Source organism: Rana temporaria, chromosome 1 (assembly GCF_905171775.1).
Source record: "Rana temporaria chromosome 1, aRanTem1.1, whole genome shotgun sequence".
Classification (NCBI taxonomy): Eukaryota; Metazoa; Chordata; class Amphibia; order Anura; family Ranidae; genus Rana; species Rana temporaria.
In genome coordinates this window covers 325,324,611-325,348,603 of record NC_053489.1, presented here as the reverse complement: position 1 = coordinate 325,348,603, position 23,993 = coordinate 325,324,611, and the positions used below count along the sequence as shown (strand labels likewise).

The following is a 23,993-nucleotide window of genomic DNA, read 5'->3' as shown; positions in this document are numbered from 1 at the left end:
TCAAGGGCCTGAATAATAATTTATTATAACGTCTGTAAAGCTTCTATTACATACTGTATACTCAAAGATTTCCCCTGTTTGACCCCATCAATTACTTCCATCGTTAGAATGGACAGAACAGCAGAGGCACCTATGTACAGTGGATGTGCATGTACTGTAAATAATTCCCCCCTTTATGTAAATTAATCATTTACACTTTGCTACAAGTGCAATATGCAAAGCCAATAGTGATTTTTTTTTTATTAAAAAAAAAAAAAAAAAAAAAAGGGAAAAAGAAGGGTGGCCCAACACAAAATATCACCTCAATTTGCGTAAATAATGTTAACGTTCTATATATTGGAGATGGGAAATTTCAGCTAGCTTGTGCCTTTTTAGCAGTTAAAATTAGCATTAGCAGAGTTTTAAAGGTGTGACATAGGTGCTGTGAAACAAATATTGAAGTAATTGAGCGCAAGTCAATCACGTACAATTCAAAAATCAATACATACCACAATATTAGGAAAAGTAAAGTATGTAGCCGATTATACAAGAATTACAAATTTCAATCCTTATAAATTTGTCAGAAGTTCATGAGGAATTACAGTGGAAGAAAAAGTCCAGCACACAGGACAAAAAATGCTGTCAGAGTTTCTGTGACCCCTGTAATAGAAAAGGTGGCCCTTTCACACAAATAAAATTCAATTATTTGTCTCACCTCTTACAAATCACGGAGACATGATAATGATGCCAAACAGGATACATTCAATGTGATCAACACAGACCTTTTATTAGACAGTTATTTGAATACAAAACTTAGGCACTTATGAGGTTCAGGTTGTTTATTATTAATGCATTTTTTTTTTTTAAGTTTTGTTTGGTGAATGTAATCTGCTAGGCAAGAATTAAGGTGAATGTCACTGCCAATTTGTGTTTAAAGGCACATTTTTCAGCACAGGTCATCTTTACCAGAAGCATGCAGCCTTTGAAGTGCTACGACACCTGCTTTGTAATTCAGTGACTGACCCAGTAAGAAAGGGAGGATAAGTATGTGGCCTCCAGAGAAGTCAGCAAAACCATGTTTCTTCTTTTCCATTAATGAAAATCTACACTTTGATAATCGCTTTTCCAATGTTCTCTCCCTTAAGCATTCCCATGAATCCTGCTGGCATGTTTTCAAATCCATTAGTGATGTGCTCATGATATTTTAATTTGCCCTAAAAAAAAAAAAAAAAAAAAAAAAAGGTTTTCAAATTAGTACGGTAATTAAGGATTTAACCAAGGAAATACAAAAAAATTAAAACAAAAAACCATCATGCGAGTTAGAGAAACCCCCCCCCCTTTTTTATTTATTTAATAAATATAAAAAGTCCATAATAATCGCTATCTTTTGGTATGTTGAATATGCAGTTGGTATCTTTTTTTGCATCTGTTCAATAACTGCAAAAAATATGATTTTTGGACTTAAAAATCTTTGAGATGGAGGGACACAGTTTTGATAAGTGGCCTAGGGCTTTAACGTTGACTACAGAAAAGACGAACATTGTGCACAAAGAAAACTGAAGCCCCCTTGAGGCTATAAACCCCGCTTACCTCACACCTGATCTGTTGTAGCAAGAAGCCCAACTAGAAAACTATAACATTATAGCATACGAGGGGGGGATGGTGCTGCATCCCACAATGGACGCTAAGAAAAAAGTACTCTATGGCAAGTACAAAAATCCTGTTTTCTACATTATCCAGCGAGGGCCACAACTTTGATAAGCTACCCAAGTGTAGCACTACCCCCGAAGGAGCTGCTGGTTTGTTTTGGGTGGCATGTTACCTCATGGCTCTTCCGCCATCTAGGGGTGCATGTAGCAGTAATGGAATGTCCACGACAGGTGTCTTTTCTGTGCTCTTTATTACCCAGCTGGGTAAAACAACAGAAGAGTAGAGGTGAAGCAGAAGGAGAAATAGATTCAGGCGTAACAATAGGGAAACAGTCCTGCTTCCAACGACACTTAGTCTTCTTCGCCACTCCTGTCGGAGTGGGTATAGCGTACCTGGACAGGCCTCTCTCACTGACCTGGCAGCCAGAGTATCACTCAGAACTTAGAGGAAAAGTCTCTGCCACAGACCCTCCTTAGGATTGAAATAGCGGAGATAACCCTCCTCAAAAGACTTTGGCCTGGATCTCTTTCAGGTAGTTTGCAGGTTACCGACTGACAGGTGACCAACGTCCAACCTCTCAGTACCCGGTTACCGGTGGATTGTCGAGACCCTATTGGATCGCCAGCCTCTCTTGGCTCTCCCTCAGATGTTCTCCCCACCGAACAGCTTCCTCTCACTGGGAACAGGCTTGGAATCTTCTCAGGATTGGGGACCCATTCGATTACTGGGGCCCAGCCACAGCTTTAAATGTTCCAGGAACACCACGTGGCATGAGCACCCCAGCCTGGAAGGCCATTTCGCCAGGGCGCCGTGATGCAGTCACCCTGAAGGTGGGTGCCGCACTCGAAGAAGAACCCAGACCAATGGGGTCCGTCTCATAAATACCCTCCCCCAGCATGCACAGTGAGGAAAACCCCTCCCGATAGGCTTCTGGGGAAAAGCACCCAAACCTCAACTCCACTGCTACCACCTGTTGTCCTGGTGTGGGAACAGCACCCAAGAAGCGACATAATGAGCCCACAGTCAGCCAAGCTGAGACAGAGACCCAAATTTGAACAAATCAGCTGGGTCAGAGCCAATTAACTCTCTGACCCCCTCCAAAGTCAACTTGGCACCGGTACTTGGAAGAAAAAAAAAAAAAAAAAAAAAGGAAAATAGCCACTTGTGGAAATTTTTGTCTGAAATTACCATCCTCAAAAGGCAGATACATCAATCTTGTAGAACTTCTATCTGTAAGACTAAAAATTGTGTGTTCACATGCTCTAAGACACTGGATTACAAAAAAATCCAAGTAGTACTCATTGCTCTAGTTGAGTGGGTTTTAACATGAAAAATAAGCAGGAAAAGGGGATGGGGACAGGGGACGAGGGACAGTGGCTAGGGCTGGTCCTCTAAGGATCCCCTCCCCCCAAAAAGGGGGCGATTATAGGACTATGTCGGTATGGGTTCCATATATTAATCTGGATGATGGTACACTTTTATTATTAACTACTTTATTTATCTGAGGCCATACTCAACATTTTTTGCATGAAAAATAAGCACTTTATCTCACAACTCATAAGACTCACAATCTGTTAAAATAGTGGTCTCTGAAGCTGGATAACCTCTTTTAGGATATTCTAGGACAGACAGGGAACCCATTTGCAGTGGCCGATAAACCCAGAAGCAGTGGCCGATAAACCCAGAAGGTCCCTACCACATTCAGATGGAGAAAGATCACCTTAGGGTGAACTGGTGTTGGGCACAAAGGTAATGCAATATCTTCATGGTGAAAAGCAGAGATCACTTTGGGCAAAAAGGAGGTCCTTGGTCTCAAAATCATATGGTGCTCCTTACAGGACAATGCTAATAACTCGGAGACCCTTCTAGCCCAAGTGATGGCTCCAAGAAAGTCCAGAAAATGTTCTTAATAGGTTCAGATGGGTATGAACCAGTAAACTTAGCAAGAAGATGTTTAAAAATAACTAACTGACTGATGGTGCCAAGGGCAAAATGTTGATCTACCCCCAACTGAAGGAAAGGAAGAAAAAAACGGTCCACCGAAAAAGGCATATGAGAAAAACCAATAGCGAAAATAAGCCACAAGTGCAATAATAAAGCTTGTGAGAAGCATATTAATGAACTTTAGGCAAGTATGAAATAAAATTTGCAATGCTGTGGTTTCCCAGAACCTAGCTTTCAATAGCCAGGCCACTTGGCTCATAGGCCTGACATATCTGACCACAAAACATTGACTAACAAAATATACAAAGATCAGCAAACCACACCGACGTCGAGAGATAGATAGAGAGATAGAGAGATAAAAAAAATAAAAAAAATAAAATGCCCTTGCTTTTGACTGTTTGAAGTAGATAAAAAAGGTAAAAACTTCAAAGAAAAGTCAGACCAGGCATCCCTTGCATTCTCCCTTGTGTACCATGTAACAAGGCAACAAGTCCACTTTTGTGAAAAAAAAATCATAAATAGAAAATAAAAAAAATATAGTGTATACAAAATTGCAACACAAGTCATATTGCAATTGAATGTTTTTTTAAAAATTTAAATTTCCTTTTCAATCTGCAGTCGCTGTAAATTTATGAAAATGCAATATGGCTACCTGGGAGGTATTCTGTACATAGAATACCTTGCAGGCTCTGATAAGGTCCGCCAAAAAACTGACATGCGGACCTGATCAAAAAGCCAGTGAGAAAAGTGCCCTTCATCTTTTTTAGGCTGGTTTCACACCTATGCATTTTTAGTGCTTTTTGCATTTTGCACTAAAAATGCATAGGTGTGAATCCAGCCTAAAAAAAAATGAAAGGCCCCTTTCTCACAGGCTTTTTGATCAGGTCCGCATATAAGTTTTTCAGGCAGACCTTATCAGAGGCAACAATATTGTATCTGAAGGTTAAAGTAATTGTAGAGTATTCGGTTATCTATGTGTCTAGTGTCCATTTCTTCGCTAGGTGGCAGTACAACCCTTTGCTGCTCATCAACAAAGCCGTGTCTCTTAACAGACGATGGAGAAGGAAAACCTGTGTTGTGTCAAACATTCAGAGCTGTTCTGTGCACATGTCCGGTGTTATCCCAAAGAGTTTAATTAGCCTTTCCAGTTTTTATCTTGGGACTACAGTATGATTAGTATCTAGGTTGTGAAAATAGGATGGGGAGGGAGGATTTGAGTGGTTTAGCAAAAGAAAACACCATTCACTCCACAAAATGCTGTGTTTTATCAGTTCACCACAGACTAAAGCTGGACACACACTTTTCTGTGGATTTTTTCCTTCATATTTACCAAAAACATATAATATGGGAGGTCAAACCTTAAATTTGTATGCAATCAGGCAGGTCCTTTCACTACATGGTTTTGGTAAATCTAAAGGAAATCAGACAACAAAAGTTGTATAGCGTGTATGGGGGTCTTAGACTTGGGCGCTGTATGCATTTCAGGCAGATATTTTTTGTGCTTGCAGGGTTTTTAAAAAAGCAAAAAAAAAAAAAAACAGGAAATGTGCATATATTGTAAAGATGTTCCAATTTCAAGGTCCCTTTGAGTGTGTGGGTGAGTGTGTAGGTTAAGGAATATAAAAACGAAAAAACACACACACACACACACACACACACACACACACACACACAGATCTCTACTACAGGGCATTTTAGTCACCCTCGTATGGAAATTCTGTAACAATCAAATGAATATGTGAAATTCATTGCAAGGTAAAATATACTTTTCTGCTTGTATCATTTTTTCTGGAGAGTCTAGACTACCTCCTAGTACTTCCTTAACCAGAGATCACCAAATCCAGCAAGCCTCTAATGAGGCACTTGTTTAAAGCATGCATGTTTTCATCTACTGACCACCTATACCTGCCCCAATCCTCATCACACACACTATACTTTGGCCCCTAAAAATTGTTTGCAATAATGCCTTGTTCAGTTGGTTCTCCAATGAATGCCAAGTGTAAATACCCGGAGTAATAGCCTTACCTCTAAGACCCACTGCAGGAGCTGCTTCTGACCTTCCTCACGTCGGTTCTCCCAGCGACTCACAATGAACCCTTCCATTCGGAGTTGTTTAAACAGGATAGTTGGCTGCATGGAAGGTCCTTTAATGAACAAGCATCAACATGATCAATGGGAAAAAATATTTAAAATAAAGATAAATATATGTCCCACACAGAAGTCTTAGTAATCATGAATGACCAATGCCTAGGTTTCTTCACATATTTAGGAGATATCCTAATGACCAATTTGGCTTTTAAACTGGCACAAATGAAAGATTTTGGAAGACTAGCTGTTTAGCCATATCCATATTAAAGTAAAACTATAGCTCACATTGCCACTGGGGGGGGGGGGGGGCATTACACCTGCAAGGGGCCCGGACATTAAAAAAAAATTCCCTCTCCACACTTTTTTTGTTTTCCCACCCCCCCTCCTTTTTTTCATCTTTAGCAACTCAAGGCAGGAGAGAGAGAAGAGAAAACTGGACTTTGTTTTGTTTGTCAGCACCAACCACCCCTGTCCCGCTTATCTCGGGGAGAGGGAGATTACACTTTGGTTATCACAAACCTCCCGCATCCCCATTGCCTTAATCATACAGTTTCAGTCCTGAAGGATGGATGATAAAAAAAAAAAAAAAAAAAAAAGGGGGGGGGGGGGGGGAGACCGAGGAGCCACCAGATGACTTTCACAACATGGCAGACAACAGGTTTAAAACCCCGTCATCCATTCCATAAAGCCTTAATCACGGTCCCACAAAAAAAAAAAATACATTCTACTTGCAAAATTAGTCATATGCATGCATTTCTTTGCAGTATTGCACAATTTGAAATATTTTGGAAGAAAATAATATACCTGAAGGAGGCACTGCGTTGTTGTACATGGAAATGGTACCACATACAGCAATTCTTCCAAATGTTTTCATTTGTTGCAAGGCAACATCTGCAAACTTTCCTCCAACCTAAAAGCAGAAGTAATGACACAATGAATACAGACCAAAAAAAATAAAATAAAAAATAAAATGAATAACACACACACACTTTTTTGTAAATATTTTTTTCCAGAGGTAAAAAGGTTGCTACACAAAAACAGAGCCTCTGGGTATAAACTGGCTTAAATAATGCCAACATAGTCCAACTAGTGACACTGATTACATCAAATCAGAAACACTATAATCAAGCACTTAAAGACTTTACACTGCTTGTATCCACTAGATAAGTAGTATAGCATATCAAATTTAACAAAACACCATTCTTAGGACAGTAAATGGAAAGGTGTAATGTGTACTGGGTCTATAACACTAAAGAATAATCATGAATAGAAGTATCTGGGAGGCTTTTAAGCACAAACTAGTAGAAAAACAAAAAGGTCAACTGGCGTCATAGTAAATCGAGTGCATTAGTTGTGTGCGATTCAAATATTCCATATTTTGTCAAACTTGGCTGAGCATCCCCTGGAGTGATACGTGGCTTAGTATAATGAAATGGGAGAATTAATCAAGGCCTCCCAGAAGTGTAAAGAGTGCACTTCGGGTTGCTTCCATTTTTGAATTATAGCTACAGGACCACAACAGGTGACAAAAAAAAAAAAAAAAATAATCTGTATCTCCACTACCATACTTCCAACAGCATGAAGAAGCATCTGGATACATTTTGCTAAATGTTTGTGGTGTCAGACCTAGATGGAGCGGAAGAGACCATGGGCTCCCTACTGCCAACTTCATAATCTCTGCGTATCAAGTCCTCCTTGGCCAAGTCTGAGCTACTAGGATCACAGGTTTCCCCTTCTACCTGGATTCTGCGCAGGAGCTGAACTGGAGGAAATGCATAAATTAGGGATACATAAAACTGCCCTTAAAGAACCGAGATCTTCTGCTTCCATAATGCTCCTGGAAGTTCCACATTCCCAAGAAATGTATAATGAACACAGTGATTCACGTTCACGTTTACTCATTCACGTTTACTGTACAAACACCGGAGATAAAAGGAATCATTGTTGCTGTCATCATGACTGTGCATATTTGTACATGTTTATGCCATAGACACTGTAAATCCTTTGCCAAGAGGCCAATTATGCAATGCAAACATTTAATAACCCAAAGCAGGTCAAGTAAAATTGTTTTTGTTACAATACATACAACGCTCAAGTGAACTTACATTCTCAAAGTAACAGTCATAGCCTTCTGGAGATGCTGTCTTCAGTGCTTCCTCCAAAGAGCCCACTGTTTTATAGTTGAAAGCTTCATCAAAACCAATTTCCTTTAAAAACTCAAGTTTGGCATCTGAGCCTGCAGATCCGACTACTTTACAGCCCTGATGAGACAAAAGTTACATCATTCCATCTTTACTTTCTATTATTTATTTCAGGTCACTGTTCTCTTTACTGTGCGTTTTTGATTTGGGGCTGACGGCAATTGTACATAGATACTTTAAAAAGAGAATCCCCCCCCCCCTTTTCAGGATTCATACTTGCCTAGGTGGATGCAGCATCAGTACGATGCTGCATCTGTCCCCCGATGCCTCTACACTGAGCCGAGTGATCGAACACCGCTGAAGATTTTCCCACTCAGCAGGCGGATGACAGGTCTGTGTCTGTTCCACTGATGCAGAGCAAACACAGTCCACAGTTTTCTGTCATCCAATCTGCCAGACGGATGAGGAATGGATCCCCATCTGTCTGTTTATAGTGGATTGGATCGGATGCCGACATCCACTGCACTGCATGGTCCAATCATCATAGCTGAGATACTTTGGGACTCTTTCACATCAGCAGTTGTGTTAGAACTCGGCCTTTGGCGTACAGCGAGAATTCCGCAGTGCTTATGTACTAGAAACCCAGAAACCTTTCCATTCTCTCCCCCGTTCAAACTTTACTGAAATGGTCAATGACATTTATTGCAGCGCTATTGCCTGCAAAGCAGTACACTGCTGTGTGTGGCATGTGAAAAAATAAATACTTGGCATCGTTCAGCATACACAACCCACATCAGTGTTGTGAACCGAGCCGATTGTAACCAAGGCAAAGTTGCCTTGTCTTTGGTCTGTGCAGTTCAAGCACAGTCCCAATGCACCTGGCGGGACCAGGCCATAAACATGTAATTTTTGCAACATTTAGTCTCAGGGTAAACAACCTACCTGTTCGGTGTCATTTTCATCCTGGGATGGGTCATATGCACAGTACAATGTAAATGGCTATAGTTGCAGGGCATATAAACCACAGTAGTTATGCAGCAACCTCCTAGCCGCTAGCGTAGGTAAATTTAGTCTGGCTCTTCTCTAGGCAGAGGATTACCGTATTTATCGGCGTATAACACGCACCCTGACTTTAAGAGGGAAGTTTCAGAAAAAAAAAAAAAAAACACACAACCCCCTGCGTATAACACGCAGGCACAGTTTACCCTCTATTTTCAGGGTAAAAAAGTAAGTGTTATACGCCAATAAATACAGTACTTTGTTTTTTGACTGCAGTGCTTCAAAGGCTGTGGCTCCGTTACCTCCCCTTGGCTTCTAGAACTCTCTGGAACTTAGGATGAGGAACAGAGGCTGCAGCCTGAATATTTATGTAGTTCCCACCAACCCCTGGGGAGGCGAGGCCCAGAAGGTGGGGAAACAACCCATAAATACTCAGGAGCCTGGCAGCAGAGCCCAGGGTACAGTATGGAGAGACCAATATCTTATTTTGCTGAATGAATTTGAAAATGAGATTGCTTCCAACACCTGCGCTACCCTGAGCCCTCTGTAGCCATGACCACACAAAGAATTGGAAGTTGCACAGCATATACTCTGACAGGCAGCTACAGTACAGTCAGAACCACACTGAAATATATAAACAAGCAGCCCTTGTAGGATGCTAGGATTAGAAATAAGTAGAGTTGCCTTTCTGGGTTTACAATGTGGGCAATTTACCTAGAAAGCATTAGCACATTTTATGTGAAGTGTAGCTTCCGTAAAATAAATCTCTAAGGCTTCTCCTACCAACCCTCTGCAAATAATTGCCTGGCTTCCACAGTATTCCTCTGAACCACCGACTTGCAATAAGTTTGCCAAATACAAGTTCTGACTTCTCTTGCGGCAAACTTATTGTGGGTTAGTGCCCACAAGAACGGAAGGCATGTGACCTGAATGAGAGCCAGGCAAGTAGCATGTGCAAAGGAGGGTGAGCAATGACAGAACATGTTTCTTTAGGTAGCCTTCATTTAAAGTCATAGCTTTTGGGGGAAACATAAAATTTAATTACAAGGGAATCACTTTAACTTACTTTGATCTTTGCAATCTGTCCCACTAGAGAACCTACAGCACCAGCAGCGCTATTAACAAGAACCACTTCTCCTTCCTTGGGACTGCAGATTTCCAACAAGCCAAAGTATGCTGTCAGACTTAAAATGAAAGCACATATTAAATCACAGTTGTGGTGGCTTTTGTTTAATCACATAGTAAATTACAGAATTTTGCACCATTAACCAGAAAAGTCAACTAAACCGTTTTATTACACTGACACCAATATCAGACAAATTCACAGTGGATGTCAAGTCTGCATTTTTCTGAAACAAGCTTTTACACAGAATCCGATGCAGCTGTGCATGGTAGCCAGCTTCTAACTTCAACTTGTTCAATTAGGTTTTGACAATAAAGCCTGAAAGCCGACTGGTTTCTATGCAGAACTGCACCAGATTATGCACACTCCAGCAAATCTTCTGTGTCTGTAGCACTGTTTAGCCATTCACAGAAAGCTTTGTATTGTATGAATGAATAAAGTTTCATCCGATTGGCTGAGGTGAAGATCATGATGTAATCTGCCCACCACCTCAGCCAATCAGAGGAAGACCTGTATAGTGCATAGTATACAAAGCATCCCATGAACAGCAGAGCTCAGCCCAACTCTATTTTGTTATGAAGCAAGACTTCGTCTCGCTGCCGGAACACAGTTTATACAAACACACACACACAGCGACTACATCTGTTAATGAAGCAAGTAGGTTGATTGGCCCAGACAAATCATTTAAAAAAAAAAAAAAAAAAAAACACACTAATACTTGGAGTCAGGCTTAAATAACAAAGTTTGGTGGCGACGTTACAGAAAAAAAAAAGTTTCTCACTACGCAAATATTAATAAAATTATGCCGAGACATGCTCTAGAGAAGGAGAGCGAGGTTTGTGGGGTGTATTTGGGAAATGCTTGGCTATACACGATCATGTTGCACATGCATGGTTTGCTTTTACATAGTTTTGCCCTTCCTCACTCTGTACCTGGGGGGGGGGGGGGGGGGGGACTTAATGATCTGTAGCTAGTCCCACCCTTCTACCTGCTTTAGCCTGTATTCACCACATGTACTGTATTCTGCTGGAGCTAGTCGAGTAGCGGGATACCAAATATGTCAACCTTTAAATTTGAACTTGTGGCCATAATAGCTGGCCAGATTACTTCTATCTGCCTGTAAAAAAAAAACAAGCTTGTTGTACAGCCTTTGAATGCCATGAAGTGGGGTACATGTCATGATCAGTCAAAAGGTTTAAGATATACATGGAAGGAAAAAAAAAAAAAAAAAGTAATTACAGTATTAGACTAACCAGAATATTGTAAATAAAGCACTTAGTAATGTGAAGGTCACAAAATTAAAATGAAAATGCTGCAACAACTAAAACGTGTGCTCATTTAAAACAATGTATTCCCTGTGATACCAATTTGATTTAGTGGCATCCAGAGACGAAAAAAAGACAGTACAATATGGCTGCAAGTTAATTCATCCTAGCAGAAAAATGCTAAGTGCACAAACATTGATAACAATGCATGCCATCTGCAGCCATTAAACAGGAACTCCAGGCACAGGCCACTTTATATTTTCTGAAGCACGAAGAAGAAAAAAAAAAAAAAAAAAAAACCGCTTCTCTATACTGTACAATTCATAAGTTTCTTTACACTAGAGCAGGGGTCACAAAACATTCTAAACAAAGGGCAGGTTTATTGTCCTTCAGACTCTTGGAGGGTTGACTTTGGCCAGCGGGAGTGGAAATTTTCCTGGCATCAGTGGAAGTAAACATCTGGTATTAGGGGGAGGAATAGTGACCCATTGCTGGTATCATAGGGATGAATAGTGCCCCATTAGTGGTGTCAGTGGGAGAAATGGTGCTCCATTGTCAGATGGCAGAATAGGGTCTCGTATCAGTGGGAGGGATTGTGCCCCAAGGGCCTGATAAAGGCAAGCAAAGGGTCGCAGTTTGGAGAGCCCTGCACTAGAGCCTTTGCTGTGCTTTGCAGCCCTCATACACTGAAGTACTAGTGTCATTGACAACACACACCATAGAATGCCTGGTCTTGTTAAAAAATGTACAGAGTGGAAAGTGCTCTGAAAAACCAAGGGGAGAGGTGGGCCAAATATAGGACCATAAGGCTTTCATGCAGAACAGCTATTAGACATCATGGGGCCCCCCTGTGAGGTATAACTGACAGGGGTGGGGCTTGAGCTGGACCCATCCCTCCCACTAGCCTGCAGGCATCCAGCAGAGAAGGAGGCAGCGTGAACTCTGTACAGAGTGCAGGTATAAGGTGTATGTTCAGGTGTCAAGAATATACAATGTATGGAGTGCAGGGGTCAGGAGTATGTAATTTACACACTGCAGTTTCAGGAGTATGTACATAGTTCAGGGGTTGGGAATGTTTAATGTGCAGGGGTCAGGAATGAGTACCATACAGGGTTCAGGGATTAAGAGTGGGCAATAATCACAATTCAGTGGTCTGGAAAGGGTAATACATAGAATGCAGGGGTCTCAAGTATGCAACATACAGATTGGAGAAAATGGAAGTATACAAAAAATAAATAAAAATTTTGAACCCCCACTGTCATGTTCAGGGGGCGGAATGCAACCCATTCCACTGAATGGGGCCACCTCACAGGCATGTACAATGAACGCAGTTGCAGCAAGGTGGTGCATGTCGTTGAGGAGACAAGTGCTTCCTTACTGCCTTTCAAACACCCTCTGAAAACTCTTCAGATGGTGACAAATGTACACTAATCCACCATAATAATGCCTCTGAGATGTGTCACTCCAAACATGTCCAGGGTATTGCTGCAACATCAAATGTTACTTCAAGGAGGCCCAGCTAAAATAAATCTGTAGGACAGAAAATACAGCAGGAAAGATACCATCCACAATATTTTGGATATGTGGGAGGGCAACTAGGTGCAAGAACATTGTGCAGCCTGACTTTACTACAAACTAACAAGAGTTGAAATTTAAACCATCTGGTCAACCTAATGCTCATGCAAGGGGAACAGGGCGGGGGGGGGGGAGGGGGGGGGCCTGATGTTGATTTAGACAGGGGACCATTTCATCACTTTCGGGTTCAAGCAGAGTAATCTGCCTCTGCATTTCCTGACAATTACATTAAAGTCCTGGCCGGGCCCTGGCACATTGATCTCGAAAAGGCCAGGATTCAAATGTAATCGTCAACACGGTGGTATAGTACCTCGCTTGAACCTGAAAGTGATTAAATAGTCCCCTTTCTGCCCCCACTAAACAAATGGGGCCCAGGAATGTTTTTTTAATAAAGAGCAGGGATTACTACTGTACTTTAGTGCCCAGAATTTGGGAGTTCCTTCTCTGCCTCATGGCCCCCCTGCCCGGTTGTCATATATGTGAGCTTTACCTTTCATAGCTGCAACTGGCTAGAAGTACAGTACCATCTGTAGTATTCAGTGTAAAAAATAAATAAACGGTGACTTGTACAATATAGAGCAGCAATGGGCTCTTTTAGTACATAGATAGGATTAGGGGCAATTCTTTCCCCTACTTTTCAAATGCAGAGTAAAAAAAACAAACACCTCTGGTCACAGGCCAGGATAAAAACCCTTTGTACATTTTCAATCACTTTTTCATAAGAACGTTGTACAAAACAGATGCATAACCCAACTCTGAAATTCACAACCTAGAGAGTGAGCTTGTCCTACTAGTATGTCCAACAAGTAAGGCCCTTTTCACACTACAAAATAAATCCGTTTTAATAATCCGTTTTAAAATCCGTCAGATAATGTTAAAAAACGGAAGTTATACGTCCTTTATAAAATATCATTAAAGTCTATGGGATTTTTTTATGTTCCGTAAAGATCCGTAATAGTCCGTTATAACATACGGACGTTAGTTATAACGGAATATGTGACGGGTTTTGCACTATTTTTTGTAAATTTTTTGTCCGTTGCAAGTAACGTATATATTAACGTCCGTTATATTTTAACATTGAAGTCTATGGCACATGGACGTTAGTAAATGTCTCCGTAAATGTCCGTTATGTTAACGGACGTTAATTTTACTGAGCATGGATATTCAGGGGAACCCCGCCGTCAATTTAAAACAAAAATGACGTGCGGTTCCCGGTAAATATCCATAACCAGACCCTTCAGGTCTGGTATGGATATTCAGGGGAACCCCGCCGTCAATTTAAAACAAAAGTGACGTGCGGTTCCCAGTAAATATCCATAACCAGACCCATTATCCGAGCACGTTGACCTGGCCGGCCGCAGAAAAGAAGGGGGGACAGAGTGCGGCCCCCCCTCTCTCCTGAACCGCACCAGGCCACATGCCCTCAACATGGGGAGGATGTCCCCATGTTGATGGGGACAAGGGTCTCATCCCCACAACCCTTGCCCGGTGGTTGTGGGGGTCTGCGGGCGGGAGGTTTATCAGAATCTGGAAGACCCCTTTAACAAAGGGGACCCCCAGATCCTGACCCCCCCCCCCCCTGTGTGAAATGGTAATGGGGTACACTGTACCTCTACCATTTCATGAAGGAAGTAAAAAGTATTGTAAAAAAAACACACTGACACAAAAGAATAAAGTCCTTTATTAAAAAAAAAAAAAAAACACTCCAGCGCTGAAAAATCCACTCGTTCCCGGCTTCCTGCGTTGTCCTGATCCAGCGACGGGTGCGGGTGATCTCCCGCGACGAGAAGATCCAGCGTCGGGTGATCTCCGCTCCGGCGATGTGAAGATCCATCCATCTGGCGCAGCAGCATCCCGGACCTCCTCTCACCGCTGGGCACAGCCCAGCGAATGAGCGGCTGAAGCTGTGACATTTCTTATATAGAGGAGGCAGAGCCACCCGTCACGTGACCCTGCCCCCTCTGACGTACCTCTGCTACATCACTGGGTAAGCCCAAGAAGAGGAAAGGTCTTTCCTCTTCTTGGTCTTCCCCAGTGACGTAGCAGAGGTACGTCAGAGGGGGCAGGGTCACGTGACGGGTGGCTCTGCCTCCTCTATATAAGAAATGTCACAGCTTCAGCCGCTCATTCGCTGGGCTGTGCCCAGCGGTGAGAGGAGGCCCGGGATGCTGCTGCGCCGGATGGATGGATGGATCTTCACATCGCCGGAGCGGAGATCACCCGACGCTGGATCAGGACAACGCAGGAAGCCGGGAACGAGTGGATTTTTCAGCGCTGGAGTTTTTTTTTTTTTTTTTTAATAAAGGACTTTATTCTTTTGTGTCAGTGTGTTTTTTTTACAATACTTTTTACTTCCTTCGTGAAATGGTAGAGGTACAGTGTACCCCATTACCATTTCACACAGGGGGGGGGGGGTCAGGATCTGGGGGTCCCCTTTGTTAAAGGGGTCTTCCAGATTCTGATAAACCTCCCGCCCGCAGACCCCCACAACCACCGGGCAAGGGTTGTGGGGATGAGACCCTTGTCCCCATCAACATGGGGACATCCTCCCCATGTTGAGGGCATGTGGCCTGGTGCGGTTCAGGAGAGAGGGGGGCCGCACTCTGTCCCCCCCTCTTTTCTGCGGCCGGCCAGGTCAACGTGCTCGGATAATGGGTCTGGTTATGGATATTTAGGGGGAACCGCACGTCATTTTTGTTTTAAATTGACGGCGGGGTTCCCCTGAATATCCATACCAGACCTGAAGGGTCTGGTTATGGATATTTACCGGGAACCGCACGTCATTTTTGTTTTAAATTGACGGCGGGGTTCCCCTGAATATCCATACGACTTCTGGAGCTGGACTTCAAGAAAGGGTGAAATGTTTTTTATTAACGGACGTTAGAAAGGAATGATATAACGGATGTATACGGATATATACGGATAAACATTATCCGTTTTCAATAAAGGAAGAATGGTAAAATATTTATCCGTATGTATCCGTTATTAAACGTCCGTTAATAGGTGTAATACGGATATTATAAAACGGACATACAATCCATAGTGTGAAAGAAGCCTAATGCCGCGTACACACGGTCGTTTTTTGTGATGAAAAAAAACTACATTTTTGAAAACGTCATTTAAAATGACCGTGTGTGGGGAAACGTCGTTTATGTCTTCTGAAAAACGACACAATTTTTTTTTTTTTTTTGAGCATGCTTCAATTTGTTATGTCGTTTTTCAAAACGTCGTTTTTTGTGTCATAAAAAATGACCGTGTGTAGGCTAAAACGACGTTTAAAACCACGTTTTTAAACCCGCGCATGCTCAGAAGCAAGTTATGACGCAAGCTTGAATGGAACAGAGTGCTGTCGTACGTGCTGAACGTAACCACGCTTGGCTAGAGCATTTTGAAAAAACGATGGTGTGTAGGCAACGTCGTTTTTTAAAATGAAGTTTGAAAAACGTCGTTTTTCTTCATGCTAAAAAATAACGTTTTTTTCCCCATCACAAAAAACGACTGTACGCAGCATAAGACATCTTTAGGTCTGGCCGAGGTCTCACTGTTGAGCAGCAGTGTCAGCAACATATGTGTTAATGCAGCACAATAGTGTGAACCCAGCCTAAGGGTTTGAATTGTTGGGATAGCTTCACTATTATTTAATGAGGCAGATAAGAAATCAAGAAAGTAGTGCAAAGTACAGCAACAGATTATATCTTACGTAACTGAAGTCAGGTCATTGGGTGCATTCTGACTAATGACTTAATTTTTTACATGGTTATTTACCCAAGTATTATACAAACATGCTTCGAAATGTTAAGACAAGTGTATATGGCAACCATTTACAAAAAATGTTTTAAACAAGTTTTAAACGGCTTTGCCGAGACCTTTAAAGCAATTGTTAGTTCTAGTAAGATGTTAAACAATACCCAAATGGGAGTGCTGAATGTCACATTAAACAAGCTGCTAGCTGTATTTTACCAAACGTCAAGTAATACTGAAGCTTACTAAAGCCTTAAGCAGTTTATAATCCAACAGCCAGCACTCCTGATACGATCTGAGTTTAACCTCTCCAAAATGGAGTTGATGGGTGCTTTAACAAAAAGGTACTTGAATCTGCCTAAAAAGTGCTTTGCAGAAACTTGCTGTACATACGGTTTTATACAAGAAAATCCCATATGTACCTTACATGTAGATGGGCATAAAACCCATGCTATGTTGCCCTTAATGCAGGACTTTACTCATAACAACTTGATCTAAAAAAACAAAACAATGGGCCAGATTCAGGTAGCTGCGCCGCGGCGTAACGTATCCCGTTTACGTTACACCGCCGCAAGTTTTCAGCGTAAGTGCCTGATTCTCAAAGCACTTACCTGTAAACTTGCGGCGGTGTATCGTAAAGACGTCCGGCGCAAGCCCGCCTAATTCAAATGGGGCGTGTACCATTTAAATTAGGCGCGCTCCCGCGCCAAACGTTCTGCGCATGCTCTGTTCGTAAATTTCCCAACGTGCTTTGCGCGAAATTACGGCGCCCCAACGTGTTTGTGAATGGTGACGTGCGTAACGTACTTACGCCGAAAAAAAAATTAAAATTCGTCGCGGGAACGACGGCCATACTTTAACATGGCTGGTGTAAAGTTAAGCAATGAAAAAGATTGCTTAACTTTGCGACGGGAAAAACCGACGTTACGCACACGAGTTGCTTCGTGGATCGCCGTAAATGCTAATTTGCATACCCGACGCTGGAAAACGACGCAAACTCCACCCAGCGGCGGCCGAGGTACTGCATCCTAAGATCCGACGGTGTAAGTCAATTACACCTGTCGGATCTTAGGGCTAGCTATGCGTAACTGATTCTATGAATCAGTCGCATAGTTAGGACGGGCGGATCACAGAGATACGACGGCGTATCAGGAGATACGCCGTCGTATCTCTCTGTGAATCTGGCCCATTGTTCTTTAGCAAGGAACATACATGTTACATGAATAATAATGCTACCAAAATAGTGCTTGCTGTAAATTGTCCCCAGCATTTCTCCTGTTTCTTCTTGCTGGAGGCTGCCATTTTGCTAAAGCCCCAGCAGTAAATTTGTATTTATTTTTTGTAAATTACAAAGTTTGATTTGATTGTGTCCTCAACCAAAACTGTCAAACCATCAAATGGCTGGTGTCGTAACTGATCACATTTTCCGCACCAAGGCAGTTTCAGGTGTAGCGGGGTCATCCTGTCAGTCTAAGGACAGGCCATCTCCGCTGGGACTTTATTCACGCTTGTAAATATGTAAGATACCTTTAAGGAGTTATGCATTATGGGATTGCAAGTAGCGGGAGATATGGACTCCATTTGACTCTTAGGAGAAACAGACTACACATCCCATAATGCCCTGCAGCATTGGAACATGCGACACCTCCGCACATACTTATGGGGGAGGTTACTTAAGAGGGCGCGGCCCACCTCGCTCTCTCAGGACCTGCATCTTCTCCTATGCGGAGCTGCTGACACAGCCCAGCCGTGCGACTAGGCCAGAGGCCTGGGCCTAAATCCACCGAGAGACCAGCCATCCGGAAGGAAGCAAGACTCCAGTATCCAGCCCGTGTTCCCGGAGATCGAAGAGGCAGCCCAGCTGACAACTGAAACAGTGGAGAACCCTCGTCCGGGACCCCTTTGTGCTGTGGAGCGGTGTTTTACTAACGCGCCTTCTGAGAACTCTTTGACTTCCACTTAGACAGACACCTTAGTGCCATCCCACAGGCATACGTTCGGCCTCCAGCTGAAACTTAGAGGCCCAGTTAGCTGTTTAAGTGTTCTATAGAAGTGACTGGCGCTGACAAGCGATCAGTTCACCAACGTTTGCTGTTCCAGATACTTTGTTGTGCAATTCTTTCACCGATAGCCACTTGTGGATTACAAATTTAACGTGCACCGACCGGCCGCAACATGGACATTAACTGTTCTACGTTAACTGCTCGCTAGAGGGAGCTCATAAGCATAGACTTCCTACCTTAGTTGAAGTAAATAGTACCGTTCTTCAGTATGAACCATTAATTGTCAGTATTAATTGCTGATTTCTGCAAGGGCCCTTGCGGAATCATAGTGTGATATTGTCCAACAGTTGTTTGTTGTGCTCTAAACCTAAAAAAAAAAAAAATGCAATAAAACTATCCCCTATTTTGTAAACGCTATAAATTTTGCGCAAACCAACCGATAAACGATTATTGCGATTTTTTTTACCAAAAATAGGTAGAAGAATACGTATCGGCCTAAACTGAGGAAAAAAAAAAATTATATATGTTTTTGGGGGATATTTATTATAGCAAAAAGTAAAAAATATTGCATTTTTTTCAAAATTGTCGCTCTATTTTTGTTTATAGCGCAAAAAATATATAGCGCAAAAAATAAAAACCGCCGAGGTGATCAAATACCACCAAAAGAAAGCTCTATTTGTGGGGAAAAAAGGACGCCAATTTTGTTTGGGAGCCACGTCGCACGACCGCGCAATTGTCTGTTAAAGCGACGCAGTCCCATACTGTAAAAACACCTTTGGTCTTTAGCCAGCATATTGGTCCGGGGCTTAAGTGGTTAAAGTTTTAGCTTTAACTGTTCAGTTTTGGACAGTTTACTTACTGGAATGGTGCCAGCTGATTGGAGAAAAGCCCATGTGGCAAGAATAAAGAAAAAAAAAAAAAAATAAAAAGGGGGGGGGGGGGGGGGGGGAAGGACAGACACATGTACCTGTAAACTATAGGCCAGTCAGTCTAACATCAATAGGTATTAAATTGGAGTGGACGATAAGGGACTAGATACAGTTTATCAACAAATTCTTGTATCATTCGTAGTAAGCAGCATGGATTCATGAAGGATTGTTCTTGCCAAAACAAATATGTTAACATTCTATGAGGAAGCGAGCTGCCATCTAGACAAAGGAAGGTTTGTGAATGTCGCATATTTGGATGTTGCAAAAGCATTTGATACAGTCCCCCGTAAACGTTTACAAACCAAGGTTTGTCGGCATGGATCATAGGGTATGTATCTAGGTAGAAAACTGGTTATAGGGACGCGTAAAAAAGGGTAGTCATAAATGGTGAGCATTCAGAATGTTCTAGTAATAAGTGGGGTACCCCAGGGCTCTGTCCTGGGATCAATTCTATAATTTATGAATAAATTATACAGAGGTTGGTATAAATAAGCTTAGCTCACGATACAAAGCCAAGCAGGGCAATAACTTCACAGCAAGATGTGGAATCCTTACAGGAAGACCTCAGTAAAATAATGGGGTGGGCAACTACATGGCAAATAAGGTTTCATGTACAAAATGTAAAGTAATGCATCCCAGGACTAAAAATATGAATGCAAGTTACTGACTTGGGGGGTTTGACCACTGGGGAAATGTAAAAAGATCTGGGGGTCCTAGTAGAGGACACGTTCAGCAAAGGCATGCAATGTCAAGCTACTGCAAGATGAATATTAGCATGCATAAAAATAGGGGATTCACTCAAGCGATAAAAAAAAAAAAATGATAATTCTGACACTTACAAGAGTCTGGTCCGGCTGCATCTTGAGTATGCCATCCAGTTCAACAAAATAAAAAAGGGATTGGTGGGCCTCCGTTATAAAAAAAATGACTACAAAACATTAAAACGTATTCTCTCTGTAGAAGAGGCATGATCACAATATACAAGTACCTTATGGTGATTCTAGCATAGGGGGGAGAAAAAGAAAAAAAAACCACACACCAATAGTGGGAGGGAGTGTGAAAAGAAATACGGCCATTCATTGAAACTGAAAGAAGTGGTAGAACAGTAAGAATGTGGAACTCCTTTCCAGAAGCAGTGGTATCAGCAGGAGTTAAGACACCATGACATTGTAGGAATGGGCATGGACATCCCACTATATTAACACCTTTGCTCAGCATTACATCCTTCTCATTCCTTTGTTTATGCTGAAACAGCAGAATATTAAGAGTCATAAGTTGTGTAACAGAAAACCTTTTACCTTTCAAATATGGATTATATTTTTATTTGAGAAAAATGAAAAAAAAATAAAAAATAAATAAATAAAAGTAGTGTTAAGTACAACTTACCCAGGCATGCCAACGGCTCCAAGTGCCAGCGATTTAGGCAGAGATTCAGGCCAGCTGGAGGGTAATGCAAGTAGTCCTTTGCCATTGGATATGAAATGTGTTGTCCATCCAACATTTGAAACATAGAATCCTCCCACTGGGAAATTAGGATTTTTGCTCTCCGTTACCCTACAGAGCAGAAAGAAATGCTGAGAGAAGTGTACAGTACATACTAAAGGAAGCACAGCAAAATAAAAAAAAAAAAAAAAAAAAAAAAAAAAACACACCCCACACATTTTTAGTGCCCACCCCAACACCACATACATATGTTATATGTTATCTGCCCACAGACAAAATATACAGTATTATTCCTGGCTATGGAAGAGCATGCGACTCACACCCTTTTACCTCCTGTGACATGCACTAGTGCTTGAAAAAAGTGCACTTGTAAGACGTGTGTGTGTGTTCTAAGTAATGTTAGAGCAAAAAAAAAAATCTATCAGAAAGAGGATCGGTACTTAAGTGGTTGGGTGAAAAAAAAAAAAAAAACACACACACACACACACACACACACACACACTTCAGTGACTGGCCCCCTACCCCCCCCCCCCCTTCCATTTTACTCACCCGAGTCCTGTAATGACCTCGGTGGTGACACACTCTCTCTGCCTGGGGTTCTCGGCTCTTGATTGGATAGATAGCAGTGTAGCAATTGGCTTCCACTGCTGTCAATCAAATCCAATGACACGAACGCAAGTCTGTATTCATTAACAACTTGCGCCCTTAGTTACGGCGGCGTAACGCATCTGTCGGTGTAAGCCCGCCTAATTCAAATGTGGATGATGTGGGCGTGTTTTATGTATATTAACTGTGACCCTGCGTATTTGCCCATGCGCCGTTCGTGAAAAAATTCCAGTGCGCATGCTTTAAATTACGCCGCAAATCGTCATTGCTTGCGACGTGAACGTAAATTACGTCCAGCCCTATTCGCGAACGGCTTACGCAAACAACGTAAAATTTTCAAAACTCTACGCGGGAACGACGGCCATACTTAACATATGATACACCTCATATAGCAGAGGTAACTATACGCCAAAAAAAGCCTAACGTAAAAAAAAATGCGCCGGCCGCACGTACGTTTCTGAATCGGCGTATCTAGCTCATTTGCATATTCCTTGCGTAAATCTATGGAAGCGCCACCTAGCGGCCAGTGTAAATATGCAGCCTAAGATACGACGGTGTAAAACACTTACGCCGGTCGGATCTTAGGGAAATCTATGCGTAACTGATTCTATGAATCAGGCGCATAGATACGACCGGCTGGAGGGTTGTGTGTTCCTTCCCTCCAAATCAGCTCTTAGAGCTCTCCACCCCCTTTTTTCTGACAGCTCAGACAAGCTTTATACATTCTGGACTTTAAACAGCTGCAGAGAAGACTGCAAATAAACAGGTACAACTTATGTAATAGGATAGGTTTCATTGCCTCATCACTGGCAAGGCTGTATTACATATTCATTAGTCAGTGTTTGAAAAAAAATGCAGAAATGAACAGGGGCCAAGCAAGTAATGCAGGGGCCTCAATTTCCAAACTCAAATACATAGTAGCACAATAAGGGGCCTCCATTCCTGTATCCACTTTAAAAGATATAATCAGATCCCCCCCTTGTGTGGAGGTTAAAATGATTTACCTGCCAACCTGGCTTCCTATCATAACGTCCCCTTCCTTCATTATTTTTGCACTGTATGGCCTGTAAGATGTAAAACAAGGCATGTGACATAGAAAATCAAAGCACTCAAAATTCACCAAAGTACACAAAATGTCAACGCAATTAACTATAGATTATGAAAATCAGATATTTATTCACACAATCCACTATAAAGCTTCATACACATGGAGATCAGACTTGGAGGTGACTTCCATTGAAATCAATGGGCCAGATTCACGTAGATCAGCAGATCTATAGATCCGCTCGATCTACGTGATTTAAGATCCGCTCCCGCAAGTTTGGGAGGCAAGTGGGTAATTCACAAACCACTTACCTCCAAACTTGCGGCGGCGGATCGCAAATCCCCCGGCGGAATTCAAATTCTAGGGGGAGTGTACTATTTAAATCAGGCGCATTCCCGCGCCAATTTAAATGCGCATGCGCCGTCCGCGAAATTTCCCCGGCGTGCATTGCTCCCACTGACGTCGCTAGGACGTCAGTAGTTTCGACGCTTACGTAAACGACGTCCGTCCGTATTCAAGAACGACTTACGCAAAAGACGTTCAAAAATTCAAATTCGACGCGGGAACGCCGGCTATACTTAACATTGGCTGCGCCTCATCGAAGCAGGGGTAAGTATACGCTGGGAAAGCCGCTACGGAAACGACGTAAGAACACTGCGTCGGGTCCGCGTAAAGGTTCGTGAATTTGCGTATCTCGCTGATTTACATATTATTCAACGTAAATCAGCGGGAACGCCCCCCGGCGCCATTTTCAAATTGAAAATAAGATCCGACAGTGTAACACTGTCAGATCTTAGCCATATCTATGCGTACCTGATTCTATGAATCAGACGCATAGATAGGACCAGTGTAAGTCAGAGACACGATGGTGTATCTGTAGATACACCGTCGTATCTCTTTGTGAATCTGGCCCTATGTGTACAAGTCGCCTTGAAGTAGTACAGGAACCTTTTCTGAAGTCGGAGCGAATTCAGTAGTGTACATTACGACGGCTCTCATTCACTTCCATGGCCTTTATGTCCAGCGACTTGAGGACTTACAAGTTGGATCCCAAGTCGCTGTAGTGTGAACCGACACTTAGGGTTGCAAAAAAAAACAAAAAATATATAATGCAACCATCACATCTAAGAATTAATAAGCTGCAACATATTTGTTCAGAATATATGCACGTCAATTCTACAACCAATATGCAAAAAAAGTGTTCAGCCCTCATATTTGCAATTGTTCAGTTGTAGAAGTTGACCACCTTCCAGATCTACTACAGCAGTGGCTTTAAACTGTGTCCCACAGGCCGGATATGGCCCTTTGCTTACCTTTACCTGGCCCCGCTGACACCACTGATGGGGCACTCACTGACACCAATGATGGGACAGCATTCCTTCCATTGACACCAATCATGGGACACTAATCCTCCCACTAACATGGCACCATTCCCCCTTGAATACCAACGATTTCTCCTACG

The 23,993-nt window shown here is 42.3% G+C and overlaps 1 protein-coding gene across 1 annotated transcript in view; it reads right to left on the bottom strand.

Annotated features, from left to right (window-relative positions):
• Nucleotides 1–740: 740 nt before the first annotated feature.
• Nucleotides 741–23,993, bottom strand: part of LOC120945925 (prostaglandin reductase 1-like) — a 32,816-nt gene continuing 9,563 nt past the window's right edge. Inside the window, exons 4-10 of the mRNA XM_040360501.1 lie at nt 22,491–22,550; nt 20,824–20,991; nt 9,868–9,985; nt 7,767–7,922; nt 6,466–6,571; nt 5,599–5,717; nt 741–1,193 (exon numbers count right to left, since the gene is read on the bottom strand). Coding sequence (XP_040216435.1) covers nt 1,083–1,193; nt 5,599–5,717; nt 6,466–6,571; nt 7,767–7,922; nt 9,868–9,985; nt 20,824–20,991; nt 22,491–22,550 — 838 coding nt within the window. The 3' untranslated portion in view covers nt 741–1,082. The remainder of the gene's footprint in view (nt 1,194–5,598; nt 5,718–6,465; nt 6,572–7,766; nt 7,923–9,867; nt 9,986–20,823; nt 20,992–22,490; nt 22,551–23,993) is intronic.